This window comes from Oncorhynchus clarkii, chromosome 7, assembly GCF_045791955.1.
Source record: "Oncorhynchus clarkii lewisi isolate Uvic-CL-2024 chromosome 7, UVic_Ocla_1.0, whole genome shotgun sequence".
Classification (NCBI taxonomy): domain Eukaryota; kingdom Metazoa; phylum Chordata; class Actinopteri; order Salmoniformes; family Salmonidae; genus Oncorhynchus; species Oncorhynchus clarkii.
In genome coordinates, this window is record NC_092153.1 from 72,932,272 (window position 1) to 72,952,013 (window position 19,742).

At 42.2% G+C, this 19,742-nt stretch overlaps 1 protein-coding gene across 2 annotated transcripts; it reads right to left on the bottom strand.

Annotated features, from left to right (window-relative positions):
* Window positions 1–5,043: 5,043 nt before the first annotated feature.
* On the bottom strand, window positions 5,044–19,287 carry LOC139414443 (keratin, type II cytoskeletal 8-like). Of its 2 annotated transcripts, XM_071162358.1 has the most exons (9): window positions 18,745–19,287; window positions 17,453–17,661; window positions 16,302–16,362; window positions 16,009–16,104; window positions 15,685–15,849; window positions 14,949–15,074; window positions 12,734–12,954; window positions 6,647–6,693; window positions 5,044–6,496 (listed from the first exon to the last, which is right to left on the bottom strand). In XM_071162358.1, exons 1-9 carry the CDS (start codon window positions 19,219–19,221, stop codon window positions 6,126–6,128), a joined length of 1,773 nt encoding a protein of 590 aa, XP_071018459.1. In that variant the 5' UTR covers window positions 19,222–19,287; the 3' UTR covers window positions 5,044–6,125. The 2 variants fall into 2 exon arrangements, with proteins under 2 accessions (XP_071018459.1, XP_071018460.1); XM_071162359.1 differs by lacking the exons at window positions 5,044–6,496; window positions 6,647–6,693 and adding an exon at window positions 12,361–12,492.
* Window positions 19,288–19,742: the final 455 nt, after the last annotated feature.

Here is a 19,742-nt window from a genome sequence, read left to right on the forward strand (position 1 = left end):
TCCCCTTATATGTAGCAGACCTGCATTCAAATACTATTTAGAGTATTTCAATTACTTTCAAAGACATTTGGAAGTAAGTATGTTGATATTTTTTTTATTTGAAAACACATGTAGTTGAATATTGGAATGTATTTGGAAACGCATCTGGAAATGATTGTGTATTTGAGTATGGGCTAAATCAGGGTCACACAGAGTGTTTCTTGGTAATACTTAAACAAATCTACTAGTATACACCTCACACACACGGTTATGGGCTTAAAAAGAAGAGGACACCTTTACCATGTCAGACATAGAGTTGACATTTATTCAATGTTGAGTTTGCATCCCGATATTACACTTTATATACATCACAGAAGACTGAAATATAACAAAACTGTTTAACATAGAAACACCAGATTTTTGGCTGGTTTAAAAAAAATGGTGTTTAATGTTCATGAAATAAATATTAATAACATTCCACCCATGGGGCCACTAGGTTATTTGACTGCAGGAAAGGGCTACTGAAAACCTTGGAATCTCTCACCTGATCACCACCTCGGTAGAGAAGGCCCTGTGCCAAACCTTCCAAATAAATCTCTACTGTACATAAGCTGAATGTTGTAAAAGCAACTCATCAAGGGAGCTTGATTTTAGACAGGTGTTACTAATAGTTCAGTCATGCCCTGCACATGGGATACATGCAGAGATTATTAATAGACCCATGGCAATGCATTGCGAGGTACATGTTAGTATCAGCATTGATGGTTACATCTGCAAGATGTTTTGACAAGGTGAGCAGATAGGAGCAGTCGAAAGACCTGCTGGTTTAGTTTCCTACACTGTTGGAATGAGACACACCTCTGCTGAGCAACCACAAGCTCATGCAAATTAAGCTTTGTTTCCAAATGCTCAGCCAGCCGTTTGTGTTCCTTCATCTGTCAGTAGACTCAAATGCTGTTCAGAGGAAGAATGTGAACCTGTTAGTCCAGCCACAAGGTATGACATTTAAAAAAAAACAGGAAGCAGCCTACAAGGCTGTAAAAAGAAGTTGTGACTGTATGATTTATGTAGAGTCCTGCAGCATGGGAAGATTCAAGACGATACAAGTCAACTTTGCAGTGAATTGCCGGTGGTATATCATATGTGTTAAATTGAAGCTGTTAAATCTGACATGTTTTACAGGACTTAGTGCAATAATCATTCAATGAGATCAAACATTTAATGACCTTGTACATATGACTTGTTCCTTGTATAACTCAATTATTTATGTAGAATGCCACACATTGAGTCAAATGATAATACTAAATAATTGGTGCACAAGTCGAGTCAAGGGGAATGCATGAAATAGCTAGTTAGCTACAAGACTAAAACAAGAAAATTGAGGTTTGAATGGAGGTTTAAATTGAGTTAGTACATGCATGCATGTCTGATGATACTCCTCGTCTCTACTAGGGATGAAAAATGTATACAGTAGAGTATTGCGATATTATTTCTGATGATATTATACCGGCTCTGTGAGTCCAAGTATTGATTCTCAAAATGTAGTTAATGTTAGCTAGTCGGCTGTACCTGCGCCAAAACTGTGGAATTTCTCCTTCTTTAGCTTGTCCTAAATCTTAAAAAAAAAATGGTGAGCCAACATTAATATGATTGAAATTACTGGCAGTCGAACTGCAGTTGCCCCCTTCCCTGTCCCTGACCGTAAGACCGTGTTTTGAGCACATCCAAAGGAACCTTGATTAGCCTACTGGTGGTATTCATCCCAAACTCATCGCCTGCCACTGGTAGGTATAGCTAGAGCATCAGGACAAGTGCAGCAGCGCAATGTCACACTTGCCACACTTAACTTGTATGTGTAAAAGAAGAAAATAAAAAAAGGCCATGTGTTCCAGCACCTCCAGGGCTCTATGTGTGAACCTACTTCACGTAAGCCTCTTTTGACTTTTGTCCAAAAAAAAGTCACCCCCAAGGAACAGTTAGTGCCAACAAGACCACCTTACTCTGATCAGAGCCATCCATGGGTTATGCTGGAGCCAAAAGGACCAAGCTACTTTGAGGGAGATCACATGGTTATTGATGCCCCACGCTAACCTGAGAACCACGAGGGAAATGTAAGAAAGCGGTATCTCTGATTGGCCATAAAAAAACAATCCTGAAAAAAGATACTGTACATTATGAATTATTGTAAATGAAGGGGTGTGTTTTGTAAGTCGGAATTTCTATAAATGTGAGTTTATCTTGGGGAGTTTCTCCCATTCTTCTCTGCAGATCCTCTCAAGCTCTGTCAAGTTAGATGGGGAACGTCACTGAGCAGCTATTTTCAGGTCTCTCCAGCGATGTTCGATCAGGTTCAAGTCCGGGCTCTGGCTTGGCCACTCAAAGACATTCAGAGACCACTCCTGCATTGTCTTGGCTATGTGCTTAGGGTCGTTGTCCTGTTGAAGGTGAGCGTTTGCCCCAGTCTGAGGTCCTGAGCGACCTGGAGCAGGTTTTCATCAAGGATCTCTCTGTACTTTGCTCCGTTCGTCTTTCCCTCGATCCTGACTAGACTCCCAGTCCCTGTCGCTGAAAAACATCTCCACAGCATGATGCTGTCACCACCATAGGGATGGTGCCAGGTTTTCTCCAGATGTGAAGCTTGGCATTCAGGCCAAAGAGTTCAATCTTAGTTTCATCAGACCAGAGAATCTTGTTTCTCATGGTCTAAGAGTCCTTTAGATGCCTTTTGTAAAACTGCAAGCGGCTGTCATGTGCCTTTTACTGTCGAGTGGCTTTCGTCTGGCCATTCTACCATAAAGACCTGAATGGTGGAGGTTTGCAGAGATGGTTGTCCTTCTGGAAGGTTCTCCCATCTCCACAGAGGAACTCTGGTGCTCTGTCAACGTGACCATCTGTTTCTTGGTCACCTGCCTGACCACGATCCTTCTCCCCCGATTGCTCAGTTTGGCCGGGCGGCCAGCTCTAGGAAGTCTTGTTGCTTCCAAACTTCTTAAATTTAAGAATGATGGAGGCCACTGTGTTCTTGGGGACCTTCAATGTGCCTCGACACTCTTGTCTCGGAGCTCTGCAGACAATTCCTTCAACTCAAGACTTGGTTTATGCTTTGACATGCACTGTCAACTGTGGGATCTTATATAGACATTTTTGTGCCTTTCCAAATCATGTCCAATCAATTGAATTTAACACAGGTGGACTCCAAGTTGTAGAAACATCTCAATAATTATCAATGGAAACAGGATGCACCTGAGCTCAATTTCGAGTCTCACAGCAAAGGGTCTGAATAATTATGTAAATAAGGTATTTCCGTTTTTTATTTGAAATAAATTTGCTAAAATATCTAAAAACCTGTTTTCACATTGGTATGGTATTGTGTGTAGATTGATGAGGAAAACAAATTATTTAATATATTTTAGAAATGTGGAAAAAGTCAAGAGGTCTGAATACTTTCCGATTGCACTGTATGTATTGAACCCAAAAATGTAGGTTGGAAGGTAAAACCAAATCAAATATGGATGTGAATGTAAATACTACATGATCATCCTCCATCAGCCAGTGTGCTTCAATAGGCCAGGGCAAAGTGGAAAGAGTCACTCCTTGTGCTACCATTTGAAATGATGGTGTAATAGACAACGCACTACTGAAATATTTGGCCTGTGAATTAGAGTATATTCCACTCATGAATTCCACTCATGAATTTGAATTTGAAAATCATCAACACTGTAGGTTGATGATTTTAGCTTGATACCATAGCAGTTACAGTAACAAGTCACATATAAAAGTTGATCTTCTGCAATGTTATATGAGGCAGAAATGGCAGGTACTCTAGCCCTTGGCTCCCTGAAATTGCTTGTTGCTAGCTACCGGCGGTGGCAGGTAGCTTAGTGGTTGAGAGCGTTGGGCCAGTAATTGAAGGATGCTGGTTTGAATCCCCGAGGTGACTTGGTGAAAAATGTGCCCTTGAGCAAGGCACTTAACCCTAATTGCTCCTGTAGGTTCAAAGGTTCTGAACATAAGACTCTGAACAGACAGAAGGCATTACAAGTGTTATTATAACTGTTGTCCTGAGTTTTGAAAAAATACCACTTACATCTGAAAAATGTGCCAAAGTGATAGAAAAATGCTGTAATTCTCCCTGACAGCACATAAAGACACATTTTCCATGGTGACAAATGAGAGAGAGAAAAAGAGGGTGTGATCATGTGGGGTTCATACATATACACATACAGTACATTTGTGTGTGTGTGTGTATGTGTGTGTGTGTGTGTGTGTGTGAGTTCATTCGTGTGTGTGTGTGTCTGCGTTGGTGTGTGCGTGTGTGTGTGTGTGTGTGTCTGCATGTGTGCATGTGTGTTTGGAATGTGGAGGGTGTGGTTGGAATGTGGTTTTGGAGAGTTTTGATTGATTGAACTAAGTATAGAAGAGACTGAATATGCTTCAGGCCAGTACCTGTCTATTAAGACTGATGGTCTAACGATCCAAACACCTTTTAAGGGGATAGTAAATGCTTGTTTGGATAGAAACCCATAGCTTGTTAAGCAATTGCCCAATCAAGTGTGTGTGGGCTCTATTCTCATTGTCACATACCTTGCAATTCTAAAAGGAAGAAAAGGAGAAAATAGTCTTAAAGTTGGATCCATGTATAAATTCTTCTTATTAAAAACCTGCAAAGCATTGTGCACACTCTAAGTATCTGCATGGATACATTCTTCTTATCTATTCTGATGCCTAGTCATGTTATGTGCAGTGCCTTCAGAAAGTATTCACAACCCATGACTATTTCCACATTTTGTTGTGTTACAAAGTGGGATTAAAATGGATTTAATTGTATTTTTTGGTCAACATTTATGAAAATGTATGAAAAATAAAACGCTAATATATCTTCATTATAGGATGCCATCTTTCCAACAAGTCAGTTTGTCAAATTTCTGCCCTGACAGAGCTGCACATGTCAACTGTAAGTGCTGTTATTGTGACGCGGAAACGTCTAGGAGCAACAACGACTCTAGCCGGGCCTGTGTCCAAGGGCCCCCCACCTTGTGGCAAAACATTTTAGTGGTCCCACTCTTGATGGCAGAGATAAAAATCTCAGTTTTAATGTTCATTTACTGCAATTATACATATTTTGCCGTGGGGCGGAGATAACATTTAGCAATTTTATAACAAATGTATTGCAATTGTACTCATTTTGCCATGGTGCAGAGTGATACATTTTTCAGTTTTAAAGCACATTTCCTACAATTCTACACATTTTGTCATTACTTATGCCATGTTAATATGATATCTGAGTGAGAATGACTAATACTGCGTCCCCAATCGGTATTTGGCCATGATTACTACAAGTATAGTTGGCTAGACTAACTAGACTAGACTATCCAAACATGTACATTGCAAATTGTCAGCTAACTGAGGGACTGACATAACAAGAGAAAAACTGTTGTTTTTATCTTGTTTTTTTTGTGTTTTTTTTCAAAATCACATCTGGTGTACTATTCTTACTCTTAATAGTGAGTTCCCTTTTTGGGGGGACAGGGGCCCCCTAAGTCACCGCTTATGTCGGTTATGCCTGGAGCCGGCCCTGCATGTACACATTTTATACATTTCCCTTTTGGTGGGGTTTGGCATAAGGATAACAGCATCCTCTCATCAAATGACTCAATGGAAGAAATATGTCACACATCACATACACATTAAGAGGTTGTTTGTTCTCCTAGTGCTTTAATGGGTCTCTGAGCAAGCAGAGAGAAAAACATCTGCTACAATGGCACCTGCTGGTGACTCAGGTGTGGACAGACAAATGAGATGGATAGCATCCATTGACAGTGAACGAGACCACACAAGTAGGCCAAATAGGCATAAGGGGTTGACTTTCAGGGGCCTTTCAGGAATACATAACCCTTCACATTTACCACTTTAAACCAGACCATTTGTGGGTAGGAAAATTAAGTTACAGTTAGACTGCCTGTGATTCCAGGTGGATCTAATTAGCCTGTTTGAAAGGTCACTGTTTGGCAGGTAAATGATGTACTAACCTGGCTAGAAAAGTCAAATGAATGTGAGTGGAAGGCTGAAAAGTAGGTTGTGGAAGCACAACTCTGTCACAGAAAGAATAAACACATTCCATGGTCGCCTGTGATGACGAAGTCTCCTCATTCATCTCCTCGGGTGACAGTGGAATCCATGTCTCTGCTGGTGCCTTTGCTGCCTCCCAGGGTGATGCTGGAATCCACATCTCTGCTGGTGCCTTTGCTGCCTCCCAGGGTGATGCTGGAATCCACATCTCTGCTGGTGCCTTTGCTGCCTCCCAGGCTGATGCTGGCATCCACGTCTCTGCTGGTAGAGACCTGGATACCGTTGGTGGCTCCCAGGATGATACTGCCAGGCAGGTCAAAACTGTGGCCTACATGGCTGTTCTCATGGCCACTGATGTAAGTGCTGCTGCTCTTGTATCCGCCTATTGAGCCCCGGGCGTAGCTAGTGGTGTGACTGCTCTCCAGGGGGTAAGAGTTGTAGTTTATTGCTGGAAGTGGAAATAAACATTTTGAGTCATTGAAGTGAACATGGACTCGTGTTATTTATTTATCTCAGTTATTTGACCAGTGCGATGTACAATAAGTACTAAGCATTAAGTGAAACAGAATAGCTGTGGAGTGAGAGGACATTCACTTACAAGAAGACTGTTTGGAGATGCTGACCAACTTGATTCCAGTAACGAGCCTGGGTAAAGAGGTGGAGAGTAAAGAGAAGGGATCATAGAAGTAGAAGGAATAGAACAGGCTTGGAAGCTCTAACCCTGAAGCTCTAACCCTGAAGCTCTAACCCTGAAGCTCTAACCCAGACGCTTTAACCCAGAAGCTTTAACCCAGAAGCTCTAACCCTGAAGCTCTAACCCAGAAGCTCTAACCCAGAAGCTCTAACCCTGAAGCTCTAACCCAGACGCTCTAACCCAGAAGCTCTAACCCAGAAGCTCTAACCCAGAAGCTCTAAACCTGAAGCTCTAACCCAGAAGCTCTAACCCAGAAGCTCTAACCCAGAAGCTCTAAACCTGAAGCTCTAAACCTGAAGCTCTAACCATGAAGCTCTAACCATGAAGCTCTAACCCAGAAGCTCTAACCGTGGCAATTTGACTGGTAGTGGTAGACTCATGGATACACCACGTTGTCTTATGTCAGATTGTGTCACTCCTACGTGACGCTCGTCGCTCAACCAATCTTTTATGTAAGACGTTGAACACAATTTAAAAAATCAAGATTTTGCTCATCTGCCTAACACTAGTTCCTGATTTCAAAAATCCCTCCACTCTCGGTATCTATGACACACTGGCTACTGCGGCAAACCATGCTCCAGCTAGCAGCCTAATGCAAACTTGTTTATGGTAGATAGTTTGCTAGCTTGTTGATAAAGTTGTAAGTCACCAAAGTTATGGGACTGTTCTCAGAAATCAGCATTTATCTGATTCTGACAGCTGGCACTTTACCTCACTACTTTGTAACATTTGGCCAAAGTGATAACGGCGCAGAGAGTAATGAGCTGTGTTGTAGAACTCAGCACACTAATCACGGCAGAACTAATCACTCTTTGCCATCCAGGACCTCTATATCAGGCTGTATCAGAGGAAGGCCCAACATTTTTCAGAAAAACTGCCAAAGACTCCAGCCACCCAGGCCATAGACTGTTCACTCTGCTACCGTCCATCGGCTCTCAGACAAACAGACTCCGAGACAGCTTCTACCCCCAAGCCACAAGACTGCTAAATAGCCAGACTGCTAAATAGTCAATTAATGGTACCCAAACTATCTGCACTGACTCTATCTTGTGCTGACCCTATGCACACTCACTAGACTCACTAGACACATTCATTCACACACACTACATTGACACTCCCACATAAAACCCACACATATTCACATACACTACATACACACACACACACACTCATAACACACACAAACATACCAACGCAACACAAACACACATACTTACACACACACACTTTTACACTCATCAGTTGCTGTAGCAACTCTGTTCTTTATTTTACTCTTATTGTTATCTATCCTGATGTCTAGTCACTTTACCCTGCCGTCATGTACATATCTAGCTCAATACCTTGTACCTCTGCACATTTGATCTGGTACTGGTACTCCCTGTATATAGCTCCACATTGATCTGGTACTGGTACTCCCTGTATATAGCTCCACATTGATCTGGTACTGGTACTCCCTGTATATAGCTCCACATTGATCTGGTACTGGTACTCCCTGTATATAGCTCCACATTGATCTGGTACTGGTACTCCCTGTATATAGCTCCACATTGATCTGGTACTGGTACTCCCTGTATATAGCTCCACATTGATCTGGTACTGGTACTCCCTGTATATAGCTCCACATTGATCTGGTACTGGTACTCCCTGTATATAGCTCCACATTGATCTGGTACTGGTACTCCCTGTATATAGCTCCACATTTGATCTGGTACTGGTACTCCCTGTATATAGCTCCACATTGATCTGGTACTGGTACTCCCTGTATATAGCTCCACATTGATCTGGTACTGGTACTCCCTGTATATAGCTCCACATTTGATCTGGTACTGGTACTCCCTGTATATAGCTCCACATTGATCTGGTACTGGTACTCCCTGTATATAGCTCCACATTGATCTGGTACTGGTACTCCCTGTATATAGCTCCACATTGATCTGGTACTGGTACTCCCTGTATATAGCTCCACATTGATCTGGTACTGGTACTCCCTGTATATAGCTCCACATTGATCTGGTACTGGTACTCCCTGTATATAGCTCCACATTGATCTGGTACTGGTACTCCCTGTATATAGCTCCACATTTGATCTGATACTGGTACTCCCTGTATATAGCTCCACATTGATCTGGTACTGGTACTCCCTGTATATAGCTCCACATTGATCTGGTACTGGTACTCCCTGTATATAGCTCCACATTGATCTGGTACTGGTACTCCCTGTATATAGCTCCACATTGATCTGGTACTGGTACTCCCTGTATATAGCTGCACATTGATCTGGTACTGGTACTCCCTGTATATAGCTCCACATTGATCTGGTACTGGTACTCCCTGTATATAGCTGCACATTGATCTGGTACTGGTACTCCCTGTATATAGCTCCACATTGATCTGGTACTGGTACTCCCTGTATATAGCTCCACATTGATCTGGTACTGGTACTCCCTGTATATAGCTGCACATTGATCTGGTACTGGTACTCCCTGTATATAGCTCCACATTTGATCTGGTACTCCCTGTATATAGCTCCATTCTTGTGTATTTATTTTATTCCTCTTTTTATTTTATTTAACTAGGCAAGTTGTGTTACTATTTTATTTTTAAACTGCATTGTTTGGAGGGCTCGTAAGCAAGCATTTCACAGTAAGCATTTCAGCATTGTTAGCATCCCTGCCATATGTTTCATATGAATTAATTTTGCAAGCAGACACTAGCTAGTTTCAACAACAAAACAACTTAACTAGATGTAGAATTGGGTAGTGAAGACTTGCTCATTAAATGATGCTAACTGATGTGGCTCATGCAATTAAACGTATTTTCAGGGGTGTGTATTCATGGATGCCAAGGGAAGCCAAGCTTCCCCCAAATATGCACAAATTAAAAAATTAAAAAACACAAACTAATTTATCTTTCGTCTCTGTGTTTCATAAATTTACTTCAATTCACAAGAGTCTTAATGTACCGGAGAGAGAATACAAGTTAATGAAACAGCGCCCCTCTGTCTTAGTATTTGTAGCCCATCTATCTGATGTTGTCTGGTCAAAAAGAGTATGACATTGTTCCAGCCCGTAGCATTGAATCACTCTTTGATTGAATGTAAGGGAAGCCAGTGAGCGTTTTGGCCTCCCTTGATAAATAAAATATATATTAAATAATAGCCAATGGTCCTAGCGCACAAACAAGTGTTAAGGGAAGCCAGTTTGGATTTGGCTTCAAAGCCAAACATAATTGACAGAAAAAAAATTGAATTATTCCATCATCTTGTTGTGTCCTTGTCGTCCGGTGGCTAGTAAAAATCGTCTCCTTCCTAAATTAGCTATGGATGGAGATAGGGATTTGGGCTTGTGGTTTTACTTACTTTACTTACTTTACTACAATTCTCTGCACTGGCAAATTATTATAAAGGCGATTCTGATCCAACCATAAATGAATACATTGTGCCTCTGGCCTGAGAGGATGGAAGTTCCACATGTAGCTAGATGTAGTATACTGATGTTTACTAGCTGGCCTGGCGCATCGTTGCCAATGAATGGAAGTTATGCTAGCCAGCAAGCATCTTAGCCAGGTAGCCTAGGCCAACAAAAACTAAAGGTGTATACAGTATGACAGAGTCAGAGACCGTTTAGGCAAGATGAAAGAACAGGATGGCATTGGTGTTTCTCTACAAGTTTGGTGAGTCAAAACGTATTTTCTATTTGCACACACACACACACACACACACAGAGAAAACAGTAGCATGGACAGCCACATCATGTTTAGCTTACGTTGGAATAAATCCTTTTGGGTATCTTTTAGATGTCACTGTATTTGACTAAGCATAGGGATTACAGTGGCTTGTGAAAGTATTCACCCCTCTTGGCTTTTTTTCTATTTTGTTGCCTTACAACCTGGAATTAAAATGGATTTTGGGGGGTTTGTATCATTTGATTTATACAACATGCCTACCACTTTGAAGATTAAAAATATGTTTTATTGTGAAACAAAAAAGACACAAGACAAAAAAACTGAAAACTTGAGTGTGCATAACTATTCACCCCTCAAATCTCTGGAAGACTGAAACAGGTTTCCATCTGGTATTTCCCTGTATTTAGCACTATCCATCATTCCTTCAATTCTGACCAGTTTCCCAGTCCTTGCCGATGAAAACATCCCCCAGCATGATACTGCGTGGTGGTACATGCTTCACTGTGGGGATGGTGTTCTCGATGTGATGAGAGGTGTTGGGTTTGCGCCAGACAGTGTTTGCTAAATTTTAGTCTCATCTGACCAGAGTACCTTCTTCCATATGTTTGGGGAGTCTCCCACATGCCTTTTGGTGAACATCAAACGTGCTTGTTTATTTTTTTCTTTAAGCAATGGCTTTTTTTCTGGCCACTCTTCCATAAAGCCCAGCTCTGTGGAGTGTACAGCTTAAAGTGGTCCTATGGACAGATACTCCAATCTCCACTGTGGAGCTTTGCAGCTCCTTCAGGGTTATATTTGGGCTCTTTGTTGCCTCTCTGATTAATGCCCTCATTGCCTGGTCTGTCAGTTTTGATGGGCGGCCCTCTCTTGGCAGGTTTGTGGTGCCATATTCTTTCAATGTTTAAATAATGGATTTTGGGGTCTCCGTGGGATGTTCAAAGTTTATAATATTTTTTTATAACCCAACAGTGATCTGTACTTCTCCACAACTTTGTCCCTGACCTGTTTGGAGAGCTCCTTGGTCTTCATGGTACCGCTTGCTTGCTGGTGCCCCTTGCTTAGTGGTGTTGCAGACTCTGGGGCCTTTCAGAGCAGATCATGTGACAGATCATGTGACACTTAGATTGCACATAGGTTGACTTCATTTAACTAATGATGTGACTTCTGAAGGTAATTGGTTGAATGAGATCTTATTTAGGGGCTTCATAGCAAAGGGGTGATGCATGCACCACTTTTCAGATTTGTATTTTTTCACATTTTTTAAACAACATATTTTTTTAATTTCAATTCACCAATTTTGACTATTTTGTGTATGTCCATTACAGGAAATCCAAATAAAAATCCATTTAAATTACAGGTTGTAATGCAAACAAATGGGAAAAACACCAAGGGGGATGAATACTTTTGCAAGGCACTGTATATGATGTTGAAATGTTGAAGTTGAAATGGTGCTGGAATAGTGGAGGCAGCGCATGTTTTCTTTATGACTTGCGGTATCTCTCTGTGGTTCTCAATCAATAGTTGTTTAGTAGTCCAAAAGTGTTCTAAACATTACCTTGCTTGACCATGCTGTAGGTCATGTAACTGTTGTTACTGTCACACCAGCCTTCGCTTTGGCTCCCCCTACCTGTCCAGCTCATGCAATATGTTTTGTGGACTTCACCAGACAGATCTTGCTCTCCGGTTTTGTTATGAAACAAATGTGTCGTTTAATTTACTCTGCCACTGTCTTTTTATTGTCTCGGTCTTAGGCCTATATATCACAGTTGCAAGGCATATGAACTAACAGGTTATAGAGCAAACAACACAATTATCACAACACACAGGTTTTAATATAGTTTTTTTTCCTGGCTTGGATTCCCCACTGATTTTACCCACGCACCGCTACTGTGTATTTTTTGTAATGTCAGTTGAGTTGACTCAACAAATCACAGCACGTATTGAAGGGTAAACTTCTTGCTTTTACTTCCTGGCCTGGGTACACTCAAAATTGCTGCCAGTCCACCCATTATGCCATCATTGACATCATTGACTTGAATGGGGATGTCCCTTCTATTCATTCCTTTCTGTGGAAGGGATATTATCAGTGAGAAAATTAACTCATTGGTCATCATCAAATTCTCCTAATGCTAGAGTCAGGTCATTCAACATCATGTCTTAATGCTCTCATGTGTGAATGCTATCCTCCTTACTTCCTGTGACTACTCACTAATCTAAAAGAACGTTACATGAAAGCCTAACTCAGATCAGATCTGAGGGAAAGAGGGAAGGCAGCCACTTAATTTGTGCAGGGCTCACGGTTCCTACCTGCTTTCCTCTCCCTCCAGCAGCTTCCTGTAGGTGGCGATCTCAATGTCCAGGGCCAGCTTGACATTCATCAGCTCCTGGTACTGGTGGACTTGCATGGTCATGTCCTGTTTGGCTCTCTGCAGGGCCACCTTGAGATCGTTGATGCGAAGCCTGGCGTCCTTCACTGCCAGCTCACCGCGCTCCTCTGCCTTAGCAATCTGGTTCTCCAGGTGGTTGCGCTATTGTCAGATAAATCATATTTTTAGTTGTGTTCCTATTTGTAAATGTTGTTGATCCTACCGCTGAATAGGAGAGACAGTCTATCCACGCTAGAGGTCGACCGATTAATCGAAATGGCCGATTAATTAGGGACGATTTCAAGTTTTCATAACAATCGGAAATCGGTATTTTTGGGCGCAGATTTTTTTTTAAACAAGTTTTATTGCTTTATTTAACTAGGCAAGTCAGTTAATTAAGAACACATTCTTATTTTCAATTACGGCCTAGGAACAGTGGGTTAACTGCTTTGTTCAGGGGCAGTAGGATAGATTTTCACCGTGTCACCGTGTCAGCTCGGGGGATACAATCTTGCAACTTTACAGTTAACTAGTCCAGCGCAATAACCACCTGCCTCTCGTTGCACTCCACAAGGAGACTGACTGCCTGTTACGCGGATGCAGTAGAAGCCAAGGTAAGTTGCTAGCTAGCATTAAACTTATCTTATAAAAAACAATCAATCAATCATAATCGCTAGTTAACTCCACATGGTTGATGATATTACTAGTTTATCTAGCCTGTCCTGCATTGCATATAATCGATGCAACGCTGGGGGATGATTTAACAAAAGTGCATTTGCGAAAAAAGCACAATCGTTGGACGACTGTACCTAACCATAAACACCAATGCCTTTTTTTAAATCAATACACAGAAGTATATATTTTTAAACCTGCATATTTAGCTAAAATAAATCCCGGTTAGCAGGCAATATTAACCAGGTGAAATTGTGTCACTTCTCTTGCGTTCATTGCACACAGAGTCAGGGTATATGCAACAGTTTGGGCTGCCTGGCTCATTGCGAACTAATTTGCCAGAATTTTACGTAATTATGACATAACATTGAAGGTTGTGCAATGTAACAAGAATATTTAGACTTAGGGATGCCACCTGTTAGATAAAATACAGAACGGTTCCGTATTTCACTGAAATAATCAACGTTTTGTTTTCGAAATGATCGTTTCCGGATTCGACCATATTAATGACCAAAGACTCGTATTTCTATGTGTTGTTATGTTATAACTAAGTCTATGATTTGATAGAGCAGTCTGACTGAGCGATGGTAGGCAGCAGCAGGCTCGTAAGCATTCATTCAAACAGCACTTTAGTGTGTTTTTCCAGCAGCTCTTTGCAAGCACAGCGCTGTTTATGACTTCAAGCCTATCAGCCTAATGGCTGGTGTAACCGATGTGAAATGGCTAGCTAGTTAGCTGGGTGTGCGCTAATAGCGTTTCAAACGTCACTCGCTCTGAGACTTGGAGTAGTTATTCCCCTTGCTCTGCAAGGGCCGTGGCTTTTGTGGAGCGATGGGTAACGATGCTTCGGGTGTGGCTGTTGTCGATGTGTTCCTGGTTCGAGCCCAGGTAGGGGCGATGAGAGGGACGGAAGCTATACTGTTACACTGGCAATACTATAGTGCCTATAAGAACATCCAATAGTCAAAGGTATATGAAATACAAATGGTATAGAGAGAAATAGTCCTATAAATACTATATTAACTACAACCTAAAACCTCTTACCTTGGAATATTGAAGTCTCATGTTAAAAGGAACCACCAACTTTCATATGTTCTCATGTTCTGAGCAAGGAACTCAAACGTTAGCTTTTTTACATGGCACATATTGCACTTTTACTTCTCCAACACTTTGTTTTTGCATTATTTAAACCAAATTGAACATATTTCATTATTTATTTGAGGCTAAATTGATTTTTCATTGATGTATTATATTAAGTTAAAATAAGTGTTCATTCAGTATTGTTGTAATTGTCATTATTACAAAAAAATAAATAATAATTGTCCAATTAATCGGTATCGGCTTTTTTGGTCCTCCAATAATCGGTATCGGTATCGGCATTGAAAAATCATAATAGGTCTACCTATAATCCACGCTAGGGGTGTTAGATAAAATGGCACTTCTGTTACATATTGACTGAGAGGTATGCAGTATGAGACACTCACCTGACCCTTCATCATGTCAATTTCAGACTGATATCTCATGATTTTACGGTTCATATCTGCGATCTCTGCCTTGGTGTTTTTCAGGTCGTCCCCATACTTTCTGGCTGACACCTGCATCTGTTCATACTGTTAGAGACAACACATAGAGACATAACAAAATAGTGAAGTCCATGTAATTTAGCTAGCAGATACCTGAGATGGTAGAAATAGCCTTTGTTACCACAATTGCTATGGTAATCGAGAGAGGTTTCACAATGTATAGTAATAATGAAGTAGTGGAGGTGAGCTAGTCATGACCTCACATAGTGACATTATCCTCCCTCAGAGATCCTCCCTGGGGTAACTGTCACCCCAAACTATAGAACTTGAGATTTTATGGTTACGGTGGTTGTTCTAGTATCCACATTAGGATACCACGTAGGCATTCGACATCATAGGATGCTGGTGGGAGGAGCTATAGGAGGACGGGCTCATTGCAATGCTGGAATGAAATTAGTGGAACAGAGTCAAGTATGTAGTTTCCATATGTTTGATGTGTTTGATACAGTTCAAATTATTCCATTCCAGCCCTTACAATGAGCCCATCCCCCTATAACTCCTCCCACCAGCATCCTCTAATGGACATCCATTCTCAGTGATATGCAAGTATGGACATAAGAGCACAGCCAGTATTAAATCTCGGAAAGTTTACAAAGGCGTGAGGTGTTCTGGGGGCCTCACTGGGGAAATGGCTTACCTTCTGTGTGTACCAAGTCTCGGCCTCGGCTCTGCTGCGGTTGGCGATGTCCTCGTACTGGGCGCGCACTTCAGCGACAATGGAGTCCATGTCCAGGTTACGGCTGTTGTCCATCTCTACCACCACAGAGGTGTCCTTGATCTGGCCCTGCAGCTCACGCAGCTCCTGAAGAACCAAGAGAGGATGAAGAGAAACCTTTAGATTTCATCCGGCATCTACTATTCACTCAATTGATTCCAAATCCAATGGAATCGACAGCATAGGCCAATCCTTCAAATGTTTTCTGTCAGTCTCTCCCATTGCAGTATGGACATGGTACATTACCATATCATAGATACTCCTGAGGAACTCAATCTCATCAGTGAGACAGTCCAGCTTGGCCTCCAGCTCCATCTTGATCATGTATGCAGAATCTGTATCCTAAGAAAGCAAGACATATCTAGTTTCATGTAGGGCGGCAGGTTGGACCAGTAACCGAGCAAGGCACTTAATCCTAACTGCTCCTGCAAGTAAATGTGCTTTTCTACTTCAGCCAATTTGTTGATGTTGTGGTAAAGCAACGATGCACTGCAAGTTATGCATGTAGGGGGGCTTCTATAATGATTCAGTCTACTGACCTTCTTCAGGAGAACAAAATTGTTTTCAGACTCGTTACGCTTGTTGATCTCATCCTCATACCTGAGAGTGGAGAGTGGAGAATAGAGCAAGCCTTTTAATCGAACAAGAAACATTTCTGACAAGCTTAAAATCAAATGATGTTTAGGATTAAAGATTTGAATTCATTCAAAAATAAAGCTTCTTGAAATCACAATACTGTATTTGAGACCCAGATTTGTAAAGTAGCGCCACTTTCCCAAATTAGCATGCAAATGCTAATGCTTATATCCTGCCTGTTTGGCACTGTCCGGGGGGTATCGTCGGATGGGGCCACAGTGTCCCCCGACCCCTCCTGTCTCAGCCTCCAGTATTTATGCTGCAGTAGTTTATGTGTCAGGGGGCTAGGGTCAGTCTGTTATATCTGGAGTATTTCTCCTGTCTTATCCGGTGTCCTGTGTGAATTTAAGTATGCTCTCTCTAATTCTCTCTTTCTCTCTTTTTCTCTCTTTCTTTCTCTCTTTCTCTCTCTCGGAGGACCTGAGCACTAGGACCATACCTCAGGACTACCTGGGATGATGACTCCTTGCGGTCCCCAGTCCACCTGGCCGTGCTGCTGCTCCTGTTTCAACTGTTCTGCCTGCGGCTATGGAACCCTGACCTGTTCACCGGACGTGCTACCTGTCCCAGACCTGCTGTTTTCAACTCTCTAGAGACAGCAGGAGCAGTAGCGATACTCTGAATGATCGGCTATGAAAAGTCAACTGACATTTACTCCTGAGGTGCTGACCTGTTGCACCCTCGACAACCACTGTGATTATTATTATTTGACCCTGCTGGTCATCTGTGAACATTTGAACATCTTGGCCATGTTCTGTTATAATCTCCACCTGGCACAGCCAGAAGAGGACTGGCCATCCCTCATAGCCTGGTTCCTCTCTAGGTTTCTTCCTAGGTTCTGGCCTTTCTAGGGAGATTTTCCTAGCCACCGTGCCTCTACACTTGCATTGCTTGCTGTTTGGGGTTTTAGGCTGGGTTTCTGTACAGCACTTTGTGACATCAGCTGATGTAAGAAGGGCTTTATAAATACATTTAATTTGATTAATGATAATGACCTTTTCAGGGCAAATGAACCCTCCTAGTTAAACATTTCTAATATGAAGAAAGTACTTACTTTGTTTTGAAGTTCTCCACCAGACCCTTCATGTTGTGCAGGTCCGACTCCAACCTCATCTTCTCGTTGCCCAGGCCGTCCAGCTGTCTGCGCAGGTTGGAGATGTAGGCCTCAAACATGGCGTCGATGTTGGAGCGGGTGGTGGTCTGGTCCTGCAGGAGGCTCCACTTGGTCTCCAGCATCTTGTTCTGCTGCTCCAAGAAACGCACCTGCAGGGACAAAAGGGAAATGGTCAGTGCCATTGACTGAAACTTGTGAAGGAAGGAAGGAAGGAAGGAAGGAAGGAAGGAAGGAAGGAAGGAAGGAAGGAAGGAAGGAAGGAAGGAAGGAAGGAAGGGTGATGTGCATCGCTAAGGTGTGGAGAGGGGTAGAATGCCACACATAGATAAGGTTAACCTGGTGGTAAACATAACCGATTTATGGCTTAACCTGCACATTGATCCTTGAGTTCTTTGGTTCTTTATAAATAACGGGCCCCATTAAGGTAGGTAAAACAATAAGGGATGGTTGAAGCATGTAATCATTGTAGAGATAATTGACCGTTGATAAGCCCTGTGCATGAATGGGCTGATGTATCTGACAGTGAACATGACATTTCCTGTTTGATTGTGTAGGTCTATGGGACACATTGAGCAAGAGAGGACTCTGTGACAAGATGGATTTCTGGCCAACAACAAATCCCTATTTGCCTACAACTTCTACTGAGAAGAAAGATTGTTTTGTGGACTTAAGAGTCAGTAACTAATGTCTAGAAGGGTTTTCCGAACAACAAACCCTGTATTCATACAACTAACCTCGTCTTGTGGTCTCTCTCTGGCCCAATTTCTGTCCACCCTGTCTCCTTTTTTTAGTAAGAGGGAGTTTGGTGTTCCCAATTTATTCTGTTAATAACCAAGTTTGTCTTTTATATGCTTGCCTAAAAAGTATGCAATAAGTCATAAATGTACAGTATAATCTATTTCCATAGTTTTGTACACAATGTACGTTCAGTTTTGTACACAATGCTTTGTACACAATGTACATTCAGTTATGATTGACCAAAGCAGGGAGCTTATTAAATGAAGGTAAAGGGAATGGTTATAGGTAACATTGAAAATCTGAAACAGATGACTGAAATCATCCTTCAAAGGCCAAGTTAATACAAACCAGGGGTGGACATTGCACTTTTGGGAACACTCCATTGGCCCCATTGTACCAGACGAGCTAAATCAAGCTCAGCTCAAGTGTATGAAAGTATTTGGCATGCACTATGCATTTGACCCTGTTGTGATAGGAACACATGAGGAACTGACCTTATCGATGAAGGAGGCAAAGCGGTTGTTGAGGCTCTTGATCTGCTCCTTCTCATGGGTGCGGACAACCTGGATGTTGGGGTCGATCGCCAGGTTCAGTGGTGCCAGCAGGCTCTGGTTGACCTGAACAGCTGTGATTTGAGGGGGTCCAGTACAGGTCATCGTCCCACCCCCCATACCACCCCCCATACCCATACCGCCGCCAACACCCATACCACCGCCAACACCCATGACCGTATACCCAAACTCCATCACACCCCGTCTTTGCACGGACCCCCCAGCCACAACTACCCTATAACCACCTGCTGCAACGCCCCTGGCGCTGCTGCCAACGCCCCCGTAGGAGCTGCGGACGCTGTAGCTCTGTCTGGCACCGCCATATCCACCGGAGTAGGAGCTGCTGCTGAAGTTCTGAGGGGAGCCCATGCCTGCAGAAGAGGGCCTCACAGAGTAGCTCTTCACAGCTCTGGTGGACATGACAACTTACGTTTTAGCCAGTGTTAGAGGAGGTGGTCTGTGGAGACTGAGTGACTCTCTGTAGATGAAGATCACTGTTCCCTGGCCCTCTTTTTATCTGGAAAGGGGAGGGTCTGATTGGAGTTATGATTGGCTGGCGTGCATTGGGGATGAGCGCAGAATAGAGGAATGCTGGAGGAAAATAATAGAGTCATGTTACATATTTACAGCACACAGATTGAATTTGAGAGAGTACAAAACTTACATAAAAGGGATTGCCTGTCTCATTAAAGCTTTAGATGGATTTGGAGCTGCTTTTCCTTGTTTGCAGCATAAGATATTATCATAATGCTATTCTGACTATTCTTATGATGATTTATTTATGTTAAAGTGTCAATGCAGTTGACCAGTGCAGAATGCATTATATCAGGGTTGGGGAGTATCTGATTATAAAAAAACTGCAACTGTAATCAGTTACCTGCAAACATATTGTAATTCGATAACAGAGTACTTCTTGTAATACTCTAAAATTGAGAAATTAT

Coding starts and splice junctions, on each gene's coding strand:
- LOC139414443 (XM_071162358.1), bottom strand. CDS start 19,221: ATGTCCACCAGAGCTGTGAAGAGCTACTCTGTGAGGCCCTCTTCTGCA. Junction 12,955..14,948: donor TTGACATGATGAAGGGTCAG/GTGAGTGTCTCA, acceptor ATCTGACAATAG/CGCAACCACCTGGAGAACCA. Junction 6,694..12,733: donor CTGGAGGGAGAGGAAAGCAG/GTAGGAACCGTG, acceptor CTCTTTACCCAG/GCTCGTTACTGGAATCAAGT.